Genomic DNA, 23,478 nt, shown 5'->3' on the forward strand with positions numbered 1-23,478 from the left:
GGTCTGTCTAATGTTGGACTTGACATCGATCTAAACAAAGTCAGTTTTCTCAAGAGCTCTTCAGGACTAGCGGAGACCCGAGGGCCTCAGAATCTGAAGACCAGCATTCTAGATCCTTCAGTTTTGAGTAACCTTGGGATGTCTCCTTTCGAGGCTTCTGGTTTCTTCCCTGTGAAGTAGAGTTGGTAGCACCTGTCCCACTAACTGCATGTGACTCTTGTGCAGGCTCAAGGCTTGGCATAAGCTCTGGGCATGGGCTATCTGCTCACTGCCCACATACCTGGAAAAGAATTGACACTTCTGGTTCAAAAAAGTTTTTTGCTGTTTGAGTTTACTCACTCGTTGTCTATTTACTGAGCACCAACCATGTATGTGCCCAGATGTGCCCAGTGGGAGAGACTTGGTTGGAGGAATCCCTTACTCATGACAGCAAAGGAGACAAGAACATTACAGAGTACAAGGCAGTTAGGCCACAGGAAGCAGATGGCTTCTGATGAAAAACATGGCCTTAGGAATCAGATCTGAAGTCAGATTTTTATTCCTCAGTTGAGTCTCCAGGGGCAGGTCTTAACGGATATATGGGGGTTCTGAGAATTAAGTTAGATAATGTTTGATATATATATCAAACATTATTATATATAATATATAATATATAATATGTTTGATATATATCAAACATTATATATAAATATATTTATATAAATATTAAATTAAATATTAAAAATTAAATATATAATATAAATATTTGTATTTATATAAATATAATATAATATATATATAGTTAGATAATGTTTGAAATGAGCCTGTCAGTCCTTTATGCATGTTAAGTGCTTAAAATGCTAGCTGATACCACTAAATTGTTAGTTGTTATTATAGAGGAAACAAAAATTCTTGGACAGGTCACCAGACCACGCTGGGAAGATTGGGGGTGGGGGGGTGGGTCAGGCTGTTTGGAGTAGGTGGCAAATGAACTGGGCCTTGAAGGCTGGGTAAATAAATATAATAGTGTCAGCCTGTAATGGTTTATGTGAAAGAATTTTCTTCATTGAACACTCTTCTCTCTCCCCAGGCAATGAGAAGCACGATCTTCATGTTACCCCGCAACAGGGCTGTAGTGAGCCAGTTGTCCAAGACCTGGCCCAGGTTGTTGAAGAGGCCACAGGAGTCCCACTGCCTTTTCAGAAACTTATATTTAAGGGTAGGCATTTCTCTTTCAGCTTTGAGTCCTTATGGCTAGAGGGCCTGTTTAAAACTATTTAATCTTCTATAATGATAACTCTTAGTTTTTAAACTGGGATAATTCTTTTTTTTTTTTTAAGATTTTTATTTATTTATTTGACAGACAGAGATCACAGGTAGGCAGAGGGGTAGGCAGAAAAGGCAAGGGGAGCAGGTTCCTTGCTGAGCAGAGAGCCCAATGTGGGGTTCGATCCCAGGACCCTGAGATCATGACCTGAACCGAAGGCAGAGGCTTTAACCCAGGGTTAAACCCTTTAACCCAACTGAGCCACCCTGGTGCCCCCTAAACTGGGATAATTCTTAACTTGCTTGTTTATTCATGCATTCCTTCAACACATTTTATTGAGAACCTACTATGTACAGGACATTTTCTTTTTTTTTTTTTTTTTAAAGATTTTATTTATTTATTTGACAGAGAGAGATCACAAGTAGGCAGAGACGCAGGCAGAGAGAGAGAGAGAGAGGAGGAAGCAGGCTCCCTGCTGAGCAGAGAGCCTGATGCGGAACTCGATCCCAGGACCCTGAGATCATGACCCGAGCCGAAGGCAGCGGCTCAACCCACTGAGCCACCCAGGCGCCCCTACAGGACACTTTCAAACACTTGAACAGGTGTTAGAGTTGAAGTCCCGTGAGGATGGCAGAAATCTTACCATTTTGGGTAAAAGCACATGGGTAGTCTTCCCTGGCTAAGTTAGATCCTCTTCCCATCATATGTGCATATGGCATTTCCTATCACACTTCTGCATAATTTGTATTGAAATTACTATTAAATAATTGTTTTCAGGGGCACCTGGGTGGTTCAGTGGGTTAAAGCCTCTGCCTTCAGCTCAGGTCATGATCCCAGGGTCCTGAGATCGAGCCCCACATCGGACTCTCTGCTCAGCAGGGAGCCTGCTTCCCTTCCTCTCTCTCTGCCTGCCTCTCTGCCTACTTGTGATCCGTGTCTGTCAAATAAATAAAATCTTTAAAAAAAATAATAATTGTTTTCATAGTTGCTGAACATCTTATTTCTCTGTTAGAATAACTAACTCTTTAAGGGAAGATACTCCTGTGTCCAGTGCTCAGCATAGTGCTGACACAGAGAAGATGTTGAACAAACTTACCAGGGGTGGATGTGGCAAGCCCAGTGGATGATGCTGATTTCTACTAGGACCCACTCCCTTTCTATCCCCATTCTTCCCATTCCCCTGGGAACTCATTATGGTATCTGATGGGGCCAAATTTATCCCATTTGGTGCCAGTTATAAAGGGTTTAGTGAAGGGGGTGGAGAGGCGTCTGGGTGGCTCAATCAGTTAAGCATCTACGTTCCGCTTATATCATGGTCCCAGGGTCCTGGGATCGAGTGCGCATCTGGGCTCCCAGGTCAGAGGAAGCCTGCTGCTTCTTCCTCTCCCTCTGCCTTCTCTCTGCTCATGCTCTTTCTCTCTCTCAAATAAATAAAATCTTTAAAAAAAGAATTTAGTGATGGGAAGCATTTTTATTTATTTATATTTATAGTGCAACTCCTTGTGTTTTCTTTCTTTCTTTTTTAAGACTTTATTTATTTATTTGACAGACAGAAGTCACAAGTAGGCAGAGAGGCAGGGGGAGAAAGCAGGCTCCCTGCTGAGCAGAGAGCGTGATGTGGTGCTTGATCCCAGGACCCTGGGATCATGACCTGAGCGGAAGGCAGAGGCTTTAACCCACTGAGCCACCCAGGCACCCCTTGTGCTTTCTTTTAAAAACTCTTTTATTATGGAATTATAAAAGACAGTAGAAACCATGTTTCAAAATAGAGGAAGGCACAAAGAAGAAAATGTTTTCCTGGATAAAAACCCTCATCACATTTCAGGATATTTCTGTTCATTTGTACAGGCATCCTGCATGTGGGTTTGTGTATGTGTGTGTAGTTGATAAACTGAGATTATATTCACTATACAATTTTTATAACATTTTTCTAATAAAACTGAGCCATCAGCATTTATTATGGCATTGAAGTTTCCTGAAAAAATTAGCTTTAATGCCTACAAAGTCTTCTGTTGTACTGATGTATAGCTAATTAGTTCCTGTTCCTAAATGTTTGTCTCTTTCTAGTTTCTCACTATTATGAGTAAGCTTACATTGAAAATTATAACACTTACTATGCAGGCATGTATTCGGTTATTTGTTTAGGAGAAAATCTGAAGTGAAACTATTGGATCAAGATACCTGCGGAAAAGATTATACCAATTTATCCTCTTCTCATTAGTGAACACACTTGTCTATTTCCTGTAATCTTGGTGGAATCTATTTTCAGTGTTGTACAGTTGTTACCACTTGGCATATCTTCTCTTTTCAGGAAAATCTCTGAAGGAAATGGAGAAGCCACTGTCAGCACTCGGAATACAAAATGGTTGCCGAGTCATGTTGATTGGGAAGAAGGTAAATTGCTTTTTCTACCAGAATACCCCAGAACCAAATGACTAAGGTCTTCTTCTTCTTCTTTTTTTTTTTTTTTTTAAGATTTTATTTATTTATTTATTTATTTGTTAGAGAGAGAGAGAGCCCATTAGCACAGGCAGACAGAGTGGCAGGCTGAGGCAGAGGAAGAAGCAGGCTCCCTGCCGAGCAAGGAGCCAAATGTGGGACTCCATCCCAGGATGCTGGGATCATGACCTGAGCCTAAGGCAGCCACCCAACCAACTGAGCCACCCAGGCGTCCCTGACTAAGGTCTTTTATACATATTTCTATTTAGAAGGCCTAATTGGGGACCCACATTCTACATTAGTGAAATAGCTCTCTCTAAACAGATGTAGTTCCATTTATTTGATGTGGCCAGGTTTGTTATTCTCATGCCCTCTGGCTCCTGTTGGTTATGGCTTTTGCTCTGGGAATCATGAACAGTTATGCCGCTTCCGTAACATAGCTCTTATGTTGGTGGTGGATCTCAATCTGGTTAAAATGGTGCCTGAGTCAGGTCTTACTCACATGGAGGGGATTTGCAAGAGAAACTTCTTTTGAAATAAATCCTCTGCAAATTTCATGAATCTCTCTCCCTTTAAACACCCTTTCCACTAAAATCTTCCACAAGGGAACACTCTCTTTGGCTAGAAAGAAAAGTTCAGACTAAAGAACCAAGGGAGGAAGAGGTGCCTGGGTGGCACAGTCAGTAAAGTGTCTGCCATCAGCTTGTCATGATCTAGGGTCCTGGGATTGAGCCCTACATTGGACTGCCTGTTCTGCAGGGAGCCTGCTTCTCCCACTCCCTCTGCCTGCTGCTCTTCCTGTCTGTGTTTGCTCCTCTGTCAATTACAAAATACAACACAAAATCTTTAAGAGAGAAAAAAAGAGCCAAGGGAGGAAACCAGTCAGTTGGTGAGGACAGTAGCCCCTGGGGTGATGAGAGAGGGTTATGGCCAGCTCTGCATTGTGACACATTGAAACTGCTGGTCATAGGAAGTTTCCTTACTTTGAGTAGGTGGCTGATTCAGCGTGGAGAGGGGACAGAGATTAGCAACGTGAAGGCAAAGAAGATCTAGTCCAGCCGCAGAACAGCCAGGAGTCTGGCACTCAGGATTTGGCCACAAAGAAGAATGTGAACAGTTTGGGGTAGTGTGAACCAGGAAGCTGCTGGCCCTGACTACCTGTTGTTTTGATGAGAGAAGGGGAAGTGTTCTAGATTTCTTGCTCAAGGGTCAGGGAAAATAGTTCTGGGTAATGGGCAGAACCTAAGGGTTGAGTCCAAAGAAATTATAGAACCCCTAATTATAGAACCCCTAATTGGAGTTGCCCTGGGGTATGTGAAGCCAAGTCTGATTCAGATCTCAGTTTCACCTCTTTGGGGATGTGTGACCTTACCTTACTTTATATTAAAGCTCAGTTTCATCATCTAAAGCCCTGTCTTCCTCACTGGCTTGTAGTAAGGCTTAAAACAATAGTACAGATAAAGTGTTTAGTATAGTGGAGGGAATGCCCAACGAAGGTATTCATCATTATCATCGTCTTATTAAATGGGAGAGCTCAGCTGGTGGGTGACACTAAGGAATTCATTTAAAGGAATGGTAGGATTCCACCTGTCTCACGGTTCTGGACTCCTCACAGGTGTTCACTGTTATCTGTTCCTCCGGAGGCTTCAGTCTGGCGTCAGCTGCCCCAGCCTCAGGTTGACTCTGGCACTTGGTTTGGCTCCTTTCTCTCAACCCAAGCTGTCTGGGTCCTTCCAGAATGTTTACTTAGTGTTTTCACTCTAGTCTAGAGTGTTTGTAGGTAGGAAACCTCCATGTGTAAACCCTCCAGCTTGCTTTCCAAGGAGCAGCAGAGTTAAGGTTATTTTTTCTAGGTGAGTGGTTTAGCCCAGTTATGGTCAGATTTATTTTTTCCTTTCCAGTTAGAAGCCACTATTCTTGGTGATTATTGACTTCATTTTATTCTTTAACATTTTAGAACAGTCCAGAGGAAGAGGCTGAACTAAAGAAGTTGAAAGGTTTGGAGAAGTCTGTGGAGAAGATAGCTGACCAACTGCAAGAGTTGAACAAAGAGCTTACTGGAATCCAACAGGTCACTGTCTGGGGAGATACAAATGTGTGGTTGTGAGGGCAGGCTTTCTAGTTTCCCTGGGTTCAGATCCTGGCTTTACCCTTTCTACTACTGTGGGCAAATTTGCCAGGTCTCAAGTTCCTTAAAAGGGAAAAATGATGGTACCTCCTCTCAGGGTCGGTGTGAGGATTAAATGATGCAGCTCAAGGGGCACCTGGCTGGCTCAGTCGGTAGAACATGTGACTCTTGATCTTAGGGTCGTGAGTTCAAGCCCCACTTTGGGCATAGAGCTTATTTAAAAAAACAAAAAACTGTAGTTTGAGTCTGATGCATACTAAGTGCTTTAGAAGTGTTCTTGTCATTGCTGTTTTCAAACCCCAGCCAGCATCCATTTGTGCTCCTAGGAGAGCACCTGCCATTCCAGGGTCACATACTGTCTGAAACAGAACAGGTAGCTTTTCTCAGGCCCAGCTGTTAGAATGTGTTTAGCAAGACAAAGAACATTTAAGGTCCAAGTTGAGTTTGATCTTAGCAGGGAAGGCGGGGGGCTCATCCTGTTCAATTCCTTGTATTAGAGAAGGGGTACTAAAACTAAGGGGTGCCTGGATGGCTTAGTCAGTTGAGTGGCTGCCTTCTGCTCAAGTCATGATCCCGGAGTCCTGGGATCGAGCCCCACATTGGGTTCCTTGCTCGTGGGAAGCCTGCTTCTCCTTCTCCGTGCCTGCTGTTCCTCCTGCTTGTGCTCTCTGTCAAATAGGTAGATGAAATCTTTTTTTTTTTTCTTTTAAGGATTTTATTTATTTATTTGACAGAGACACAGCCAGAGAAGGCTGTGGGAGAGGGAGAAGGGAGGGAGGAGAAGCAGAGGGAGTGGGAGAGGGAGAAGCAGGCTTCCTGCCAAGCAGAGAGCCGGATATGGGGCTCGATCCCAGCACCCTGGGATCATGACCTGGGTTGAAGGCAGAGGCTTAACAACTGAGCCACCCAGGCCCCCCAGTAGATGAAATCTTAAAAAAAAACACCACCACCAAAAAACTAAGTAAGGATTGTGAACTGGCCCCAAACCACGTATTTTTTTCTCCTCTCACTTTATAATGTTAATAGATGTAGGTTTCTGTTTTAATTACAAAAGTAATACATGGCGGTTGTATAACTTTTAGGTAAACATATGGGCACTAATACCTAAAAGGTCCTGACTCAAAAGATAACCAGCACTGAAGACTGGAATATGTTTTTGCATCTTAAAAAATTTGATACAGTGTTATGTATACTTTGTAAATTGTTCTTTTATTGGATAAAAAAATTGAGCATTTTCTTGTCATTGAAAATTATCATTCTTGGGGTGCCTGGGTGGCTCAGTCGGTTGAGCATCTGCCTTCGGCTCAGCTCATGATCCAGGAGTCCTGGGATAGAGCCCTGCATCAGCCTTCCTGCTCAGTGAGGTGTCTGCTTCTCCTTCTGCCCACCCCCCTGCTTATGCTTGCTTGCTCTCGCTCTCTCTCTCTCTTTCAAATAAATAAAATCTTTTTTAAAAAATTGTACTCTCTGAAACTTGGATAGTAATGTTAATGTATCATGGTTTACCTAACCAGTTCTCTATTGTTTATCACCGAATGTTATTTTACCATTATGCATTAATGCTTATCTGAACATCCTTGAACATAAATCTTTTTTGACCATTTCTGATTATTTTGAGGGGGGGGGTAGAATAAATTCTTTGACTTGGAATTGCTGGCTAATGTTTAAAGCTTTTACTACATGTGGTCAAATCTATATCTTTGGTAAACATCCTCAGAGATCCTGGCTATCTACCCATTGTCACCACCTAACTGGTCACGAGGCCAAGCAATGTGAATAAATGGGAAGATAGTTTAATAAAAACAGTGTAAATGCTGCCAGTTGTTACCACATGTCCGTGTCAGGAATTACATTAAGAGTCTGCTTATGTTTGTCTTTATCCTCATAGTAATCCTCTGGGGTGTGTGTATCATAATCTTCATTTTAAAAATGAGGACATTAAGGCTCAGATGGGTTAAGCAACTTGCTAACGGTCGCAAGCCAGTAAATGACAGTTAGAATTCAAGACTGGGCCTGTCAGACTCTACACCCTGCATTCTTAATGTCTGCCTCTTACGTGTGGGTATACTTTGGTGACTGGAGCTTCACCAGAGCCAGGCCTCAGGAAGCATTAGCAGCCCCAGTAGGCCGCGGGAGCTAGAGTGGCCTGCAGCCTATTGTGGTGCATGGGGTGGCTCTGTTTTCTCCAAGAGATGAAGTTGCAAGTCTGAGGTCTGGCCCAAACTATTGGGGGAATGTGGGTGGCTGCTTCATCAGTGCCTCAGCCTGGAGTTTTCTGTCAGCCTCAGGAAACCCTTGCAATAATGCATTATTCCTGCACAGGGTTTCCTGGCCAAGGATTTGCAAGCTGAAGCCCTCTGCAAACTTGATAGGAGAGTAAAAGCCACTATCGAGCAATTTATGAAAATCTTGGAAGAGATTGACACACTGGTAAGTACATATTCAACCAGGAACTAGTTTGCTTTGACTGTGTTTCAGTCAGTTTCACTCTTTCATTAATGCACTCTTATTTTCTGAGTGTACTGGGCGCCTGCTGTGTGACAGACACTGCCCAGCCCTTGCTGGGTACACAGACAAGATCGTTCCTGATTTTTAGGCACTCATATCCCACCAACGTAGGGCTTTTGTCATTTTTATTTATGTGTGCTAAAAGCATCTAATCCTCACAAAGTTGGGACCCAAATGGACGGTGATTTTCTAGGGCTTCATGCTACTCATGTGACCGGTACCCCACTGGGCTCATTACCTGAACAGAAGTGAGTCAGACCCGCTCTTGTGAGACTGTTGAGAGTCATCGACTCTCATGTTCCCTGTTATAGAATGGCAGTAATGATATTTCTAGCCCGCTGCCTCATTTTTTAAAAAAATTTTATTTATTTTTGAGAGAGAGGGAGCACAAATAGGAGTGGGTGGCAGAGGGAGAAGAAGACTCCCCACTGAGTAGGGAGCTCTCTCTGGGACTCAGTCCCAGGACACTGGGATCATGACCTGAGCCGAAACCACCTGAGCCACTCAAGTGCCCTGATGCCTCATTTTTGAGGGTGAATTACTCTGCCTGGGATTCTGAGGGAGTGCGGGCGATTATAAAGAAGATCAGGGAGCTCATGACGTGGCCAGGACACAGTACCCGTACATAGGGAAAGGACATAGTCCATGTTATACATCAGTTTCCATGGCCCAGACCCTGAGAACAAAGGATAGGGGTAAGAGCCATGGTAACGGCCACATAGGATACAGATCAAGGAAAATCATTCCTGAACATGCACATCTCATTCATTTTGGTGGACTGTGGGTATTCTGTCGTGTTGTTATGTCACTTTTATTGAGATGATTTATGTGTCAACTTATTCTTCCACAGATTCTGCCGGAAAATTTCAAAGACAGTAGACTGAAAAGGAAGGGTTTGGTGAAGAGGGTTCAGGTGAGTTGTGTGGTGAAGCATTACAAAGTTTAATGTCTTGGTGTGTGTGTTTATCTATTCAGAGAAGGATACGGTAAAGGTGTGCTATGTGGTATGGACTTTCTTTTGATTGTGATTTTGTGAGCCCAGAACATAAGAGAAGAGCTCCTTTCATGTCCCTGTAATTATATTTGGATTTAAACTCACTGGGGAGGAAGATCAGTGGAGAACAGTTATGATGCCACATTACATAATTCCAGGAGGCACTACTCATGTGAATACTGTTCCCTGAAACTGTGTAGTATAGTGGCAAGGCTTCCTGTCCTCACCACCCTTGTGGGTTGTTGTCAGAAGCCCTGCTCCTATGCTGTGCTCTGCCTCCCCCCACTTACCTGGGAGCTCAGGCTAGCTCCATCCCTCCCCGCGGGTTCCCCATAATGATTGAGCAAAGAGCCTCCCATGGGCAGGGAGAGGTTAGCCCCAGGTGGTCCCTCACTGTTCTGCACTCGTGTTTTAGGCATTCCTAGCTGAGTGTGACACAGTGGAACAGAACATCTGCCAGGAGACAGAGCGGCTACAGTCCATGAACTTGGCCCTGGCCGAGTGAGGTGAAGCGGAATGTGGCGGGGCTGCCTGAAGAAATTGCCACCAGCTCTGCCCTCTCTGGGACAGAAGTGACCTGATTTCTCCAGGGCTGCTGGGGACAGTTGGCCGCTTTGCAGTTTTCCTGCACCTACCATGTTCCCGATGAACAAGTTTTCTCTACAGTCTGCAGTGGAGCTCCTGTCTTGTTTTCTCATTCTGTCTCCATGTGGCTGTGCCGTCCAGCAGCCCACCTTGTCTGGGAGACCTCTCCTGCCCATCTTGCCAATTCTTTCAACCTTGGGGTGCTTTCCTTGGGCTGGGGAGACCTCTCATTTGTGTTGGAGTAATTCCTGTAGGCCACCCCTGTCTTCAGATTCATGAGGCCTTTTTGCCCTTATGATTCCGTAGCCTGTTGATGTAACCCAGAATCACCAGGAGGTTACATCTAGGGAGTGGCTCAGAATAGATATTTGGCTCACAGGGTGGTCCAGGTATCCCTCATTGTAACCAAATTCTAGAACAGGTGGCTGGGTTGTTGGTTCATAGACCTTGACCTCACTTCCCAGTGACCCTGCCCAGCCACAGGCCACGAGACCTCAGGCCCATTCCTGGGGTTGGGCTTGTATCGATGTGTGGACTTCCTTGTGCTTAAGTAAATCTTTAGAAGGTTAGAACCTAGTAATGACCAAAGCTCTGCTTAAAACCAGGTCACAAGTACAGAGTGGGGGGGACAGAGAAAGGAACCACAGTGAGGCAGGTGGTGAAGGCAACCATAAATTTCTAAGGCGTACCTCAAAGGCATTTCTGTTCACTGTACCCTTCTGAGGTCATTGTTTCCTTTAAGGCTGTTACTGTTTGTTTTGTGGCCCCCTCCACTCTTACAACATTGTTTTTAAAAAGCAGTTTATGTATCATCAGCAAACAAAAGAATGTTTAAACCTTTTTTGATTAAATAGGAGAAGCAAAAGCCTTCTGTGGTTCCTGCTGTAATTTGTGTTGAATAAGTCAAGAGTTGCCCTGTATGCTACAACTCTTAACCAAGTCAGCTTCTGTCACCCTATTTTTTCCACACAGTGCCCCGGAGACAGGCTTCCAATAGGCCACTCTGAGGCCAACCTTGTTTGGCAGAGAGGAGTCACTGAAGCCCCAGGAATTTAGGCCTGTGCGGGTGGGACCTAGGACAGGGGTGGCTAAGTGGATGAGGTTCAGCCTAGCCTAGCCCACCCCCCACTTTAATCAGCAGTTCAGTATTTATCTGATAGTTTTTATAGGCTAGCTGTGTGGCGCTGGACCAAGGCATGTAATGAGAGGTCCCTGTGTGTGAGGTGCTGTTCTGAGTTCTTCAGGTATATTAGTCATTTAATGCTCATACATTCTAGGAGGCAGACAGATACTGTCCCCATGTTAGAGGTGAGGAAGCAGAGAGCTTAGGTAATTTCTCAAGGTCGTAAGTGGCAAAGCCAGGATATAAAGCTGGTAGTTTGACTCTTCACTGTACTTGCTCCCCATAGCATGGGCCTGCTGGCTCTTATCTCTCTCCCTCTTCCTCCCTCTCCCTTGTTGGTCTCCACTTCCCCTCTGGCCTTCCAAAGAGCAGCTTCCCTACAGAGCAGCCAGAGTGGCCATAAAGTGCCAATCTTAGCATGTCAGGCCCCTGAGGATAAAGGCCAGAGTCCTTACCCTATGTGCTCTCCCTTTTATCCCCAGACACTGGCGTGTTTGCTCTCTGCTGGTAGGCACGCTGGTCTTCCAGATGCTTTGTGCCTTCTCCTGCCTTGGGGTCTCTGCATATGCTGTTCCTCTGTTTGGACAGCTCCTCACCATCTCTCTACGCCCCCACCTCCCCAACCCTTTTCCTAAGTATCTCCTGTTCATCCCTTGAGCTTAACTCAAATGTCTCTTCCATGGAGAATCCTCATCTATTGTCCGGGAACATCTTAAACCCCCAGGTGATATCCTTTCGCAATTTGCCGTTACTTTTCTTTATGATAAGTAGCATGATAAACCATGATTTACTTGTGGTATTATTTGATTAATATTTACTTCTAACCCTAGACTCTAAGTTTCTTGGGTTAAGGGGCTTCTTTATCTTGTTAACAGCATATTTCAAGCACATTGACTATTTATAATAGGTGCTCAATAAATATTTGGAGAATGAATGAATGTCAGACGCACACATCTACAATGATACTCCTACAGCTGCACTCTGTCAGCGCTGGAATTTACTGCATCAACAGCCATTGTTTGATTAAAGGGTGGAGAAGAGAGGCCCTGCGCCACTGGGGACTGGGCACGTGTGCAGGTGGTGACTGGGCCCTGTGCATAAGCCCCCCCACTCCCCTTCCCCAGATCTGTACATCCACAGGGTGTCTCTGCCAGTGAACAGGGAAAGAACACTCCCTGGCTGCCCACTTTTCCTGGCACATGGCCAGTCTTACTATAAGGGGAACCAGTGGGGCTCTGTGATCCCATAAACATCCTCAGCCAAACAGAGCTGGGAGAATTCTCCCACACATAGTTTTAGTCAACAATTTCTACTTGCGTTAAGACCCAGCATTAAGGTTACCTTCTCTGAGACACCCTTCCTGCTTTGGTAGTCAGGATTCTTTTAACTGAAAGCACCAGAAACCAAATTCTGAAGAGAATGTTGAAACAGAAAATATACTGGGGCACCTGGGTGGCTCAGTCGGTTAAACATCTGACTTTGGTTTTAGCCCAGGTCACGATCTCAGGGTCATGAGATCGAGCCCCACCTGGGGCTCTGTGCTCAGCAGGGAGTCTGCGTGAGATTTTCTCTTCCTCTGCTCCTCCCCCTGCTTAAACTCTCTCTCTCTCTAAAATAAATAAATCAGTCTTTCTTTTAAAAAAGGAAAGAAAATTTATTGGCAGGATGTCAAGTGATCCCACATAGCTTTGGGGTGTTCAAGGGCAGTTGGGCTTCAGGGATTCAAACACAGCCTGGAATCAGTCTCTGCATCTCTTTCTTTGCATGCTGGCATCATTCTCTCAATCCTGCTTCTTCCACAAAGTAGGAAGCGTGGCTGTCAGCAGCCCCCACATCACACATCTTTCAGCTTCACTATGAGAGAGGAACTGCCTGTTTCCTTATTTGCGATTCAGAAAATCCTAGCGGAGAATTTTTTGGCTGATCAGTAATAGCCAGGGCAGCAGGGTCATGTGCCATAGATAGGGCCTTTGGGGACCCAGTTATGTTTCCAGAGACAGGGCCAAGTTTCCACATCTGTAACATGGGGAATTAGGTATTTCTTCCAGTGTTGTGCTTGGCACCTGGGCACATTGTTCAGGTGTGATCTTTGGGATCCCTCCCTCATCATGACTGTGGAAGCCTGGGAGGGGAGGGTCACTGACAGGAAGCTTGGCTGAGAAGCTGTACCCCCTGAGTGTAAGAGGGGCTTCCCACTTAGGGCAGGGTCTTAGAGATCACCAACAGTTACTCTCCTATAAGTGAGCTAATTTCCACCTTAGCACGTGGCTCACCAGATAACGGTTTTTCCCAGTCTTCTTGTGCTAGCGTGGCCAAGAGACTCCATTCTATGCAATGGACTGTACACACAGTGTGTCTTATGGGGAATCATCTTCAGAGGCAGTAGAGTGCCCTTTACTTGGAGCAGCTGTCATGTACACTGAAGGGGAAACTGATGAGGATAGCAGAGTAACTATATAAGAAGCAAGAAGTTAGCACACTGCAGAGGTCCATGTGTGAGGAAAATGAACTGTTAAAACCACTGTTATTTTGGCATTTGGGTTTCTCACAGCTAAACTCAATACTGCCATCATTCCTATGCAGGAGAGGAGCAAAAGTTTCTGTTACCAGTGGCAGTAAGTAGTAGGGCCCACAGATGACCTTCTACCTGCAGGTCTGTCAGCAACAGTTCCTGTCCATGTCCCCATTTCAGTTGTCTGGGGAATGCTGGTTCCTGCCTTTCCTGCCCCGGCTTTCTTCCCAATGTGTTTTCCCACAGCACATTTCCTGCTCATCGGGCCACCCTAAAGCAGGAATCTTGAGTCCAAGTGACACTGCTTCTATTGGCCAGGACTTGTCTCCACACTCTTTTACTCTGCCACCATTATCAAGTGGCCCCTTCTATTCACTTTGGCCAAAAGAGGGTTATTTGACATGGACCACAGGCTAGGGCCTCTGTGGTGGGATTTCTGGATACTGTGTGTTCTTGTGAGCCACTGTATAGGTACACATGTGGTGTGTATGCCTGGACTTGTGTCCAGTGCCAACATTAACAGAATGGATGGTGACCAAAAGAACAGAGCAGGGTCTGGACATCATCCTGCTGTGGGTGGCCAAGGTGCAGGGAGACACTCAAAGGCCCGGGGCAGCTATTTTTAGCTGTTACAGACCTAGGTCAGTAATTTAACAAGTAGTTTAGATATATTGTGTATGCTATCTAAGTATTAGTATCTGTGTGTGTGTGTGTGTGTGTGTGTGTGTGTGTGTGTAAGACTTAAGACTTGGGGTGCTGGTACAACCCAGGGAGAAGGCCACGAGGGGTGTAGGACTCTCCCAAAGGCTGGGTCCTGCTCTCTGACAATGGGAGAAGGTACAGAGGTCACCTAGGGTTCTTGACAAGCAGGCTGGGGCAGACAGGCGTGCTGGGGACAGGGCCTGACCTCTTTAAGAAGCAGAAGAGACCTGGGACCTCTAGGGGAGCATGCGACAGTGTTGAGGAGTGCTGGAGGAATGGAGAAGACATCAGGTTCAAAGTAGGGAGGTCAGGGCAGAATCCCAACCACACCCACCCACCACCAACAACCACCTCATCAGAGTCCCCAAAGATACTGGCTCACTTGGCTGAGTTGGGTTGGAACTTTTATTCATGTCACATCCTTCACTCCCAGCACTGTTGTCTAGCCCAAAACTTCGTGGCTTAAGAGGCTGCTATGGGGATCAGCATTTGCCATCCTTCATGATCTGGATGTCCTGTTTGGTTTTCCTAGGATCACAGGAGACAAAGATGAGTCCCATCTCATCAGGGACTAGGACAAACCCTTCAGGGACTCTACCCTGCCTCCCTGGCCAGAATGCTGTAGCTGCTTCTTCTGCTTCTTCTTCTTTTTTTTTTTTTTTTAAGATTTTATTTATTTGACAGAGAGAGAGAGAGAGAGAGATCACAAGTAGGCAGAGAGGCAGGCAGAGAGAGAGAGGGAAGCAGGCTCCCCGCCAAGCAGAAAGCCTGATGTAGGGCTCGATCCCAGGACCCTGAGACCATGACCTGAGCTGAAGGCAGAGGCTTAACCCACTGAGCCACCCAGGCTCCTCAGAATGCTGTAGCTTCTGAAGACTGTCTTCCATGATCCTGATTAGCTCTGGCCCAGCTCAAGGGTTTTATTAATGAAGAAAGGGGATCTAATAGGTGATCAGACATACCAAGGTCATGTCTGGCCCTTCTCACCTTTCAACTCATTTCTTGCCTCTTCCCACTTGTCTTTAAACGTCATACTCCAATTTCTTACATTTTTTCAAATACAGACTTTTTTTTTTCTTTCCTTCTAGACATTTTCCAAACTCATTTTACTACTTAGAATTACCTTTCCTTGTTCCTTTTCTCTTTCCAAGCCAATATCAGCTTATCTTTCAGAGCCAAGCTGGAAAGTCTTCCCTGCCCTTGTCCTTGCCCTGCACTCAGAGAACCCTGAGTGCCCCAGTCTGAGCCTTGAGCATTCTATGCTAGAGTTGGCTGACCATTAGTTTGACTTCCTCCTTAAACTACTACATGCCCCAGAGGGCCAGGGATGCTGTCTAGCTTATATCCTATTGTATCCCCAGTGCCTAACATAGTAGACACTCAATAAATAATTATTGGTTGGAGGAATAAATGAACAAATGAAGTCAGCTAGTTGGTCAGGGATAGAATGAGGGAAAGAACCCAGGGTTTCTTTCTTTCTTTTTTTTAATATTTTATTTATTTATCAGAGAGAGAGAGGGAGAGAGAGCGAGCACAGGCAGACAGAATGGCAGGCAGAGGCAGAGGGAGAAGCAGGCTCCCTGCAGAGCAAGGAGCCCGATGGGGGACTCGATCCCAGGACGCTGGGATCATGACCTGAGCCGAAGGCAGCTGCTTAACCAACTGAGCCACCCAGGCATCCCAAGAACCCAGGGTTTCTTCACCCTCCCCAACCCCCTACCAGCTGAGGCTTTGTACTTGGAACCACGTGCCTTCTTTGAAATATACTTGTGCTCATTCTGTTAGGGGCAATTTCAGAGGACTCTTCTCAAGCCAAGGTGTGTGAAGGAAGAGGCAGGTCAAGTCTTGTTCCTTTCACACTTGAATGCAGCAGAGTTGGGGCCCACCCAAGCAAGCTGAGGGGAATGAATGGGTTGGACTTACAGCCGGATCAAGCAGATCTGACATTCATTGTCATACGTGACACCATCAGTGCCACAGACCAGGTTGGATGTCTGGGAACAGACAGGAGACTCCTCCATGTGCTCACAGATGGGCTGTGAAAGAGAGGAAGGGAGGGAGGGCACTCAGCACTTCAGGGGCAGTGAAGAGGGGCCAAGGGACTTTGCTTGGAGTAAGGGGCACCAGGGAAGAGCCAGATTCTAGAAGGCCCCAGTGTTGGTCCAGTGGATATGAAACTAACCACTCAGGGCCCCTTGGCATGTTTGCTTAGGTGTGCGTGCATGACTAGGTGTAGGGCTGTGCCTGTGTACACAAGTATGTACCTGTGTCTGCTGAACCCAAGTCTGTGGGCATTCAAGTGTGTGTCTGTGTGTCTGTGTGTCAGGTGAGTTTATGGCCTCAAGCTCCTTGGGATGGGTTCACACACTTTTCAGAGGGTCTAACTAGAACCTCTGCTGCGGGTTCCGGTGAGGAACCCAGGAGACAAAACCACCAGCATTCCTACGGGGCCTCTCCTCACTGAGGGCTTCTCCACTCACCCTGGCTGACATGACCCATCAGGCCCCTGGTGCTGGAAGGCTGAAGAAATGGAACAAGGCTTGGGTCTTAAATGAGGCTATTCTGAAAGAATTTCAGGGCAGGCCTGAGGTCAGGGTAGAAGCTGGGTCAGGACTGGGATCGGAGCGTGGGACAGGATGGGGTGAAAGAGGCAGTCTGGTGGTGGTGGTCATAAGACTGAGAGTCTGACTTCCATGCTTATGAGTTGTGTGAAGTTGTGAGAGCCATCTCCACTCCTGGTCCCTCAGTTTCCTCCTCTGCACACACTGTAAATGAATAATAGTATTCTTCTCATGCAGGGTTAATTGAAATCATATATGTAGAAGTACTTGACTTCTTTGGCCCAATAATAGGCCTGGGTCTGATAGGCTGATAGTGGAGATGCCGAGGCTGCTGGATGGGAAGGCAGCTTTGAGCCCCCTTGGTGAAGGCTGGGTTGAGGGTCTCAGGGACGCCAGCACCACTGCCTTAGGATCCCTGCGGACATCAGGCCCAGGGCCAAGGTGGAACCAGGATTCGGGGACAACTTGGTGTCTGTCCTCTAGAGTGAAGGGATGGATGAATGATGGGGTGTGGTTGGGCGAGGCGTGACACAGGCTGGGGGCACCAGAATATCTATGGCCTGAACCCATAGCCTGTCCATCTTCACTACACAAAACAGAGTACACGCTCAGTCCTCATGAGCCCAGGCAGGGAATTTTGCTGGAGACCAGGTTGGGGAGATCTCTTGAGGTCCTGGAAGCCAAGTTTGAGACCTTGGCAAAGGGGCTGGGCCAACTCAGCCTGGAAGGGCAGCCCGGGGAGCCTGCAGGCTCAGGAGGCTACCCTAGCCACCTCGGAGCCATCAGTTACTTGAGCAGGAGTATAAAAAAGAAAAATGCTGGTTTCTTAGCATGGATGCAGAAGGAAGACCAGGACAGCAGCCCTGGAGCCCAACCTGGAAGGGACTGCCTTACCATTCTTGGGGAAATCAGGCTTGTCGCCGACACGGGCGTCTCTGAAAGGCAAAAGGACGAGTTAGGTGATGGTGTCTCTAGGCGCAGGTCTGGCATCTGAGGACTGAAAGATGAGTTAGGTGATGGTGTCTCTAGGCGCAGGTCTGGCATCTGAGGACTGTTTTGGGAGACCTGTTCCAGCTACTACCTAGTCTGGAATTCCTCAAGGAGAGGTATTGAGTCACCAGACCATGGGGGAATCTCAGAAAGCTGCTGTAACCTTGGGTTGCTAGAGCAGAGACAGAAAATCTAGGGTTAGGGAGGTGACAGTCCAGCCTCATCTTATTAGTCAGATCCCACTGGGATTGTTATATCCCATATCATACTGAAAGTAATTGAATTAGCATGAATCAAGCATGGAGAACACATGATCTTAACTCCTCTTCACATCTCTATCACCGTTGTGTAACAGGGAGGGAAGGATGCTGCAGTCCGCTACCCACATCCCATCCGCAGGCCAGACTGAGGTGCTCATTTCCTCAGCTGCTGTGAGTATTGGCCACTCACAGCAAGTCCCTTCCTAGAAACGACTCTCAGAAAACAGAGTACCTCACCCACGGTCGCATCCCCTACCCAAGAACAGGCCATATCCAATGACAGGTCGATGTTGGTACAATGGCCAGAACCCCTCATTTCTACTAAATAATGTGGAAGGGCCACCCCAACTCCAAAGCTCCCTGTGGGATCATTGGGCAGAGCTGGGACCGCACACAAGTCTGTCACTCCCCAGCCTGGTTCTTTTCATACACACAGTTGTGCCTCTTGGCTCTTAAAGGTCTCGATGCCCTGCTTGCAGGACATGAACAAGCTGATGTGAGTGGAGAACGGGACAGGCAGATGAGGGAACGGAGCCACATCTAATGCCACAGGTGGAAGGAAGGGTGTCTATGTAAATTGGAGAAGGGCAGGCTGCTTCCTGAAGTCTCTAAAGGGCTATCCCAGGGCCAAAGGAGAGAGGATCTCTTTTCAGCCTCACAGGGCAGAGCCCATTCATGCGAGGAAGGTGTAGGGAGGCAGGTTTGAGTTCCAGAATTTTCTCTCAGTGGAAACTCTGCCACAGTGAAGGAGGCTGTCTCCAGAAGCAAAGAGTTCTCCCATCACTGGAGGTATGCCCACCACTGTGGTTTTAGCTTTTCTTGGGGTTGCTATTATAAGAGATTTCCAAGGTAGATAGGGAGAAGGGAATTGAGGTGAAGTGACCCCTGAAATGCTGTTTAAGCATGGCACATTAAGATGCAGACCCAGCACCACACTGCTTAAAACTCTCCTGTGATTGTGAAACTAGAAATGAGAAATTACCCAAGTGTCCTTCAACAGAATGGATAAACTATGATACATACATACACTGGGATACAACTCAGAAATAAAATGAGCAAACAATGGTTATATGCAACAACATGGCTGAATCTCAAAACATTGAGCCGAAAAAGCCAGATACAAGGCTACATACTACATGGAAGGGGTACCTTAGGCCAAGGTCAAGGGCAGCCTGGGGATAAATACAGCTTTCTATGTGACATTCTAGAACAGGCCAAACTAATTTATGGTGGGGGGGGGGAAAAGCAGTGGTTGACTCAAGGGTTGGATAAGGGAGAAGACTGACTAGCATGAGGGAAGTTTCTGGGGTGTTGGAATTTTTTTTTTTTTTAATTTTTATTTTAAGTAGGCTCCACACCCAACATGCAGCTCCAACTCATAATTCTGAGATCAAGAGTCTCATGTTCTACTGACTGACACAGCCAGGTGCTCCAGAAATGTTTTGTATCTTTAAGATTTTATTTATTTGTCAGAGAGAGAGCACGAAGAAGGGCAGAAGGAGAGGGAAAAGCAGGCTCCCTGCTGAACAAGGAGCCTGATGTGGGACTCAATCCAGGACCTTGGGCTTAAGACCTGAGTTGAAGGCAGATGCTAGGCCAACTGAGCCACCCAGGCATCCTAATGTTTTGTATCTTTTTTTTTTTTTTAAGATTTTATTTATTTATTTGACAGAGACACATTTTGAGAGAGAAAACATAAGCAGGGGGAGTGGGAGAGGGAGAAGCAGGCCTCCTGCTGAGCAGCGATCCCTATGTGGGACTCAATCCCAGATCCCAGATGCAGGGCTTGATCCCATGACCATGACTTGAGCTGAAGGCAGACACTTAATGACTGAGCCATCCAGACACCCCTAATGTTTTGTATCTTGATAGAGATTTGGGTTACACACGTATGTGCATTGTCAAAATTCATTGAATAAGATTCACTGAGTGATAAGATTGGTTTATTTCATGGCACATAACTGTTGGACAAAAAAGCATTAAAAAAATATAAAGGCCTTACATGGCTCCTGTGATCTCAGAGCTCCTTCATCTTTAAGGGCCCTATGTGAGCTGATAAAAAACTTCCTCCTAGACTCACTTACTAGGACACCTCCCCATGTTTCTATGCCTCAGCTCTTCCTGTCTGCTCATTTTTCCAGGATAGGCTCTGCTTTAGTTTATACTGTTTCTGTCTAGGTGTAATGTCCTTATCCCCCTTGTACTGATTTTGTCTTCATTGTAAGGCTCAGATGCTACTTCCCAGGGAATCCTTCCCTGATGTCCCCCAGGGTTTCCTGAGGAGACTGGATTTAGCCTGCAGTTTTTGTCTATTGTCCGTTTAGCTGCTAGAACAAAATACCATAAACTGGGTGTTTGAGAAACGTTTGTTTCTCACAATGCTGGAGGCTGGAAAGTCATAAGGTCATGGCCCCAGCAGATTTGGTGTCTGGTGAGGGCCCTCTTCCTGCTTCAGAGCTGGTGCCTGCTTACTGTGTCCTCACGTGGTAGAAGGGGCAAGGGAGCTTTGCAGGGTCTCTTTTGTAAGGGCATTAATCGCGTTCATGAGGGCTGTACCCTCATGACCTAGTTGCCTCCTAAAACTCCCACCTCCCAATACTATCACTTTGGGGATTAGGATTTCAGCATACGAATTTTGGGGCCACAGACATTCAGGCCACTTTCATACCTCAGGCTGTCCCACTCAGTGGGTCACTTGCCTCCCATGGACCTGAGTTCCTTGGGGCTCCTATGCTTCTGCCCTCATGTGGTAATGTGCCCCACAACTAAAGTGCATCGTTGGGGGGGTGGAGGGCAGAAGTCTGTATAGAGTTTCTTCCAGGAGGGTGTGGGAAGAGGTTGAATTTACTCTTTTGAACCCCTTCCTCACCTGGCCTAGGCAGGAATCTGAAATGGGCACAAGGACTCTTTTCCGGACAGGCCTCCTTAGTGTTCCCAGTGGGAGAACTGCTCAGGGAACGGATGCTGTGCTGGGAGTAAGCAGAGCCCCCAAACCCATGCTCTGTTTTCCCAGCTCCTAGGACTGCGTTCTCAGCTAGGGGAATGGGAGTGGGACTGGCCATGAGGTCAGTGGACTTCCAGAGGTGTCCTAAGTAGTCTTCCTGCTTCCCCCTTTAGTCTGTTCTCAACACAGCAACTAGAGTGATCCTTTTAACACACAGTTCTGCCTGGGGTGCCTGGGTGGCTCAGTGGTTAAAGCCTCTGCCTTCGGCTCGGGTCATGATCCTGGGATCCTGGGATCGAGCCCTGCATCAGGCTCTCTGCTCAGCGGAGAGCCTGCTTCCCCACTCTCTCTGCCTGCCTCTCAACCTACTTGTGATCTCTGTCAAATAAATAAAATCTTAAAAAAAAAAAAAAAAAAAAAAACAAGCAAAAAAAACCCCGGCTCAAAATTCTTCAGTGTCTCCCATTTCACCCAGAGGGAAAGCCAAATTCTCACACTGGCCTTTAAAGCCTTACCCAGTATAGTTCCCAGTTGCCTCTGTCATTCCTCTCCCATTGCTCTGCACCCTGCCTCTCATTCCCCTCCTGCCACCCTGGCCTCCTTGCCATACCTTCAACACTCCAGGTATGCTGCTCCTATCTCAAGGCCTTTGCACTGCCTCAGCTCTGTCTAAAAACTTCTCCCAAATATCCACATGGCTTACTCCCTTTTCCCCTTGAAGGCTTGCTGTAGGAGAGAACCCCCTGATTAACATGGCAGCCCCCTCTTCACCCTAGCCAATATTTTTTCTTTAGCCTTTATCACCTTCTAACACTGCATCTATCTTGCTGTCTAGTCCCTTCCATCCTACCCCCATTGGATTTAAGCTTCATTGGGGGTAGTTCTCTTTCTGTTTGCTCACTGATAGGTCTTATCAGGCCCAGAATATGTCTGACACATGGTTGGTATGAGACCACAGATGTGCTCCAGGCCCTGAGAAGGCTCCACTCCAGCATGTGTCTAGCCCAGGGCAAGGGGCTACCCTTGGCTCACACAGCTGCCATCCGTCCCACAGGCATCACCTGTTACAGCAAACAGGAGCTCAGAGGACCCGGGCCAGGCTTCCTTCAGCACCTGCTACCTTGCAGCCAGCAGATTTACCTGTCTTTCCCGAGGTAGGCCTGCTCCCTGCTGCTTCCCATATCTCTTGCGGAGGAGTTGCTTAGAGCAGCTTTGAACCAGAAAGACATCCTATGCTACAGCTGGAGAAACAGAGGCCCCAAGAGAGGAGGGGTTTTTGCAGTTCTGGGCCAGAGCCAGGATTTGAACCCAGGTTTCTTTTCTCCTAACCCAGAGCTTTTCCCAACCACAGTGGAGAGGTACAGAAAGAAGGTATATACAGAAAACAGAGGCCTCACAGGATGCTTCAGGGCCTGTCTCTGCCCCCACCACAAGCTCATCTATCATCACCAAGTCACAGAGTCCAAGCTCTGTCCACTCACCCCTGTCTACAATGAGGAGGGCAGCCACAGCCAGGGCAACCATCCACGAGCGGACAGCCATGCTGATCTTGGGCTGATGCATCCGAGCTAGCTGGGGTCCTGGGCCAGGGGAATGACTGGGGCCTGTTTATAGGGCCGATCCCCACCCTTATCTTATCTAGGGCCAGATGGAGAGACTGGGAGCGGCATCCACAATTAGGTACCTGCACCACAGCATCAGAGATGCCGAACCCGGGGCAGCCTGGGGCTGTGCCTGCAGAGCTGGCCGATTTCCAGAATGAGGTGAAGTTTGGACAACCTCCAAAGTGGCCACCAGTCTGAGGGCTGGGGCATGTGAGGGAGGAAAATGGAAGTAGAAAAACAGAGACACCAAGTCAGAGAGACTGAAAGAGGAGAGACAGATCAGAAAGGAGAAAAAACAAAAACAAAAACAAAAAACAGTCACTGTAAGGGGGCAGGAGGCAGAGAAGAGAGGTTGGAGCCATGGGTGCCCTTGCTGGGGTCTGCACCAAGCACCTCTGCAGTAGCAGAAAAGACACTTTCCTTCCTGAGGCCTGTTTATCCACATGCACCACGTGGAGATGGCAGTTGGGACTCTGTCTCCCTCCTGGGGCTGCTGTGAAGAGGACAGCGGAGACAGCAGATGGGAAGACATCGTGCAGAGGATGAAGCCAGGTGTAAATATAAATGAAAATGGTTCTTTTCATTTCTTTTTTTCTTTTCCCACCATGAAAGGGCACGATTGATATGGCAGGCCCTGGGGAAGGGGTGCGGTTGGTGGGGGGGCGGCAGGGCATGGAGCCTGCTTGAAAGTCTCTCTCTCCCTCTGAGTGCCCCCCCCCAACCCCTCACACTTTGTCTTTCTAAAATAAAAAAAAAAAAAAAAGAAGAAGATGCCCTCATGTTTTGGATGAATTATGTGCCATTTGCATTTTAGTGGGTTAAATACAGACAAGATTCTTTTCAAGAAAAATCAGTATATAAAAGCCCCCAGGGGCACCTGTG

At 46.9% G+C, this 23,478-nt stretch overlaps 2 protein-coding genes and 1 long non-coding RNA gene across 3 annotated transcripts in view; 2 read left to right on the forward strand and 1 right to left on the reverse strand.

Moving 5' to 3' along the window:
- BAG1 (BAG cochaperone 1) overlaps positions 1–11,957 on the forward strand; it is a 13,163-nt gene extending 1,206 nt beyond the window's left edge. Inside the window, exons 3-8 of the mRNA XM_032306488.1 lie at positions 1,070–1,198; positions 3,558–3,640; positions 5,643–5,756; positions 8,136–8,243; positions 9,172–9,234; positions 9,731–11,957. Of these exons, the coding sequence (XP_032162379.1) occupies positions 1,070–1,198; positions 3,558–3,640; positions 5,643–5,756; positions 8,136–8,243; positions 9,172–9,234; positions 9,731–9,820 (587 nt within the window). The 3' untranslated portion in view covers positions 9,821–11,957. The remainder of the gene's footprint in view (positions 1–1,069; positions 1,199–3,557; positions 3,641–5,642; positions 5,757–8,135; positions 8,244–9,171; positions 9,235–9,730) is intronic.
- Positions 11,958–14,624: 2,667 nt separating this feature from the next.
- On the reverse strand, positions 14,625–22,845 carry SPINK4 (serine peptidase inhibitor Kazal type 4). The gene is made up of 4 exons (XM_032306790.1): positions 22,474–22,845; positions 17,693–17,733; positions 16,161–16,273; positions 14,625–14,765 (listed from the first exon to the last, which is right to left on the reverse strand). Exons 1-4 carry the CDS (start codon positions 22,553–22,555, stop codon positions 14,720–14,722), a joined length of 282 nt encoding a protein of 93 aa, XP_032162681.1. The 5' UTR covers positions 22,556–22,845; the 3' UTR covers positions 14,625–14,719.
- On the forward strand, positions 21,364–22,887 carry LOC116570131. The gene is made up of 2 exons (XR_004277291.1): positions 21,364–22,146; positions 22,326–22,887. It is a non-coding gene; the product is annotated as an uncharacterized LOC116570131 (long non-coding RNA).
- The last annotated feature ends 591 nt before the right edge of the window (positions 22,888–23,478 follow it).

Source organism: Mustela erminea, chromosome 12, assembly GCF_009829155.1.
Source record: "Mustela erminea isolate mMusErm1 chromosome 12, mMusErm1.Pri, whole genome shotgun sequence".
NCBI classification, from domain to species: Eukaryota; Metazoa; Chordata; class Mammalia; order Carnivora; family Mustelidae; genus Mustela; species Mustela erminea.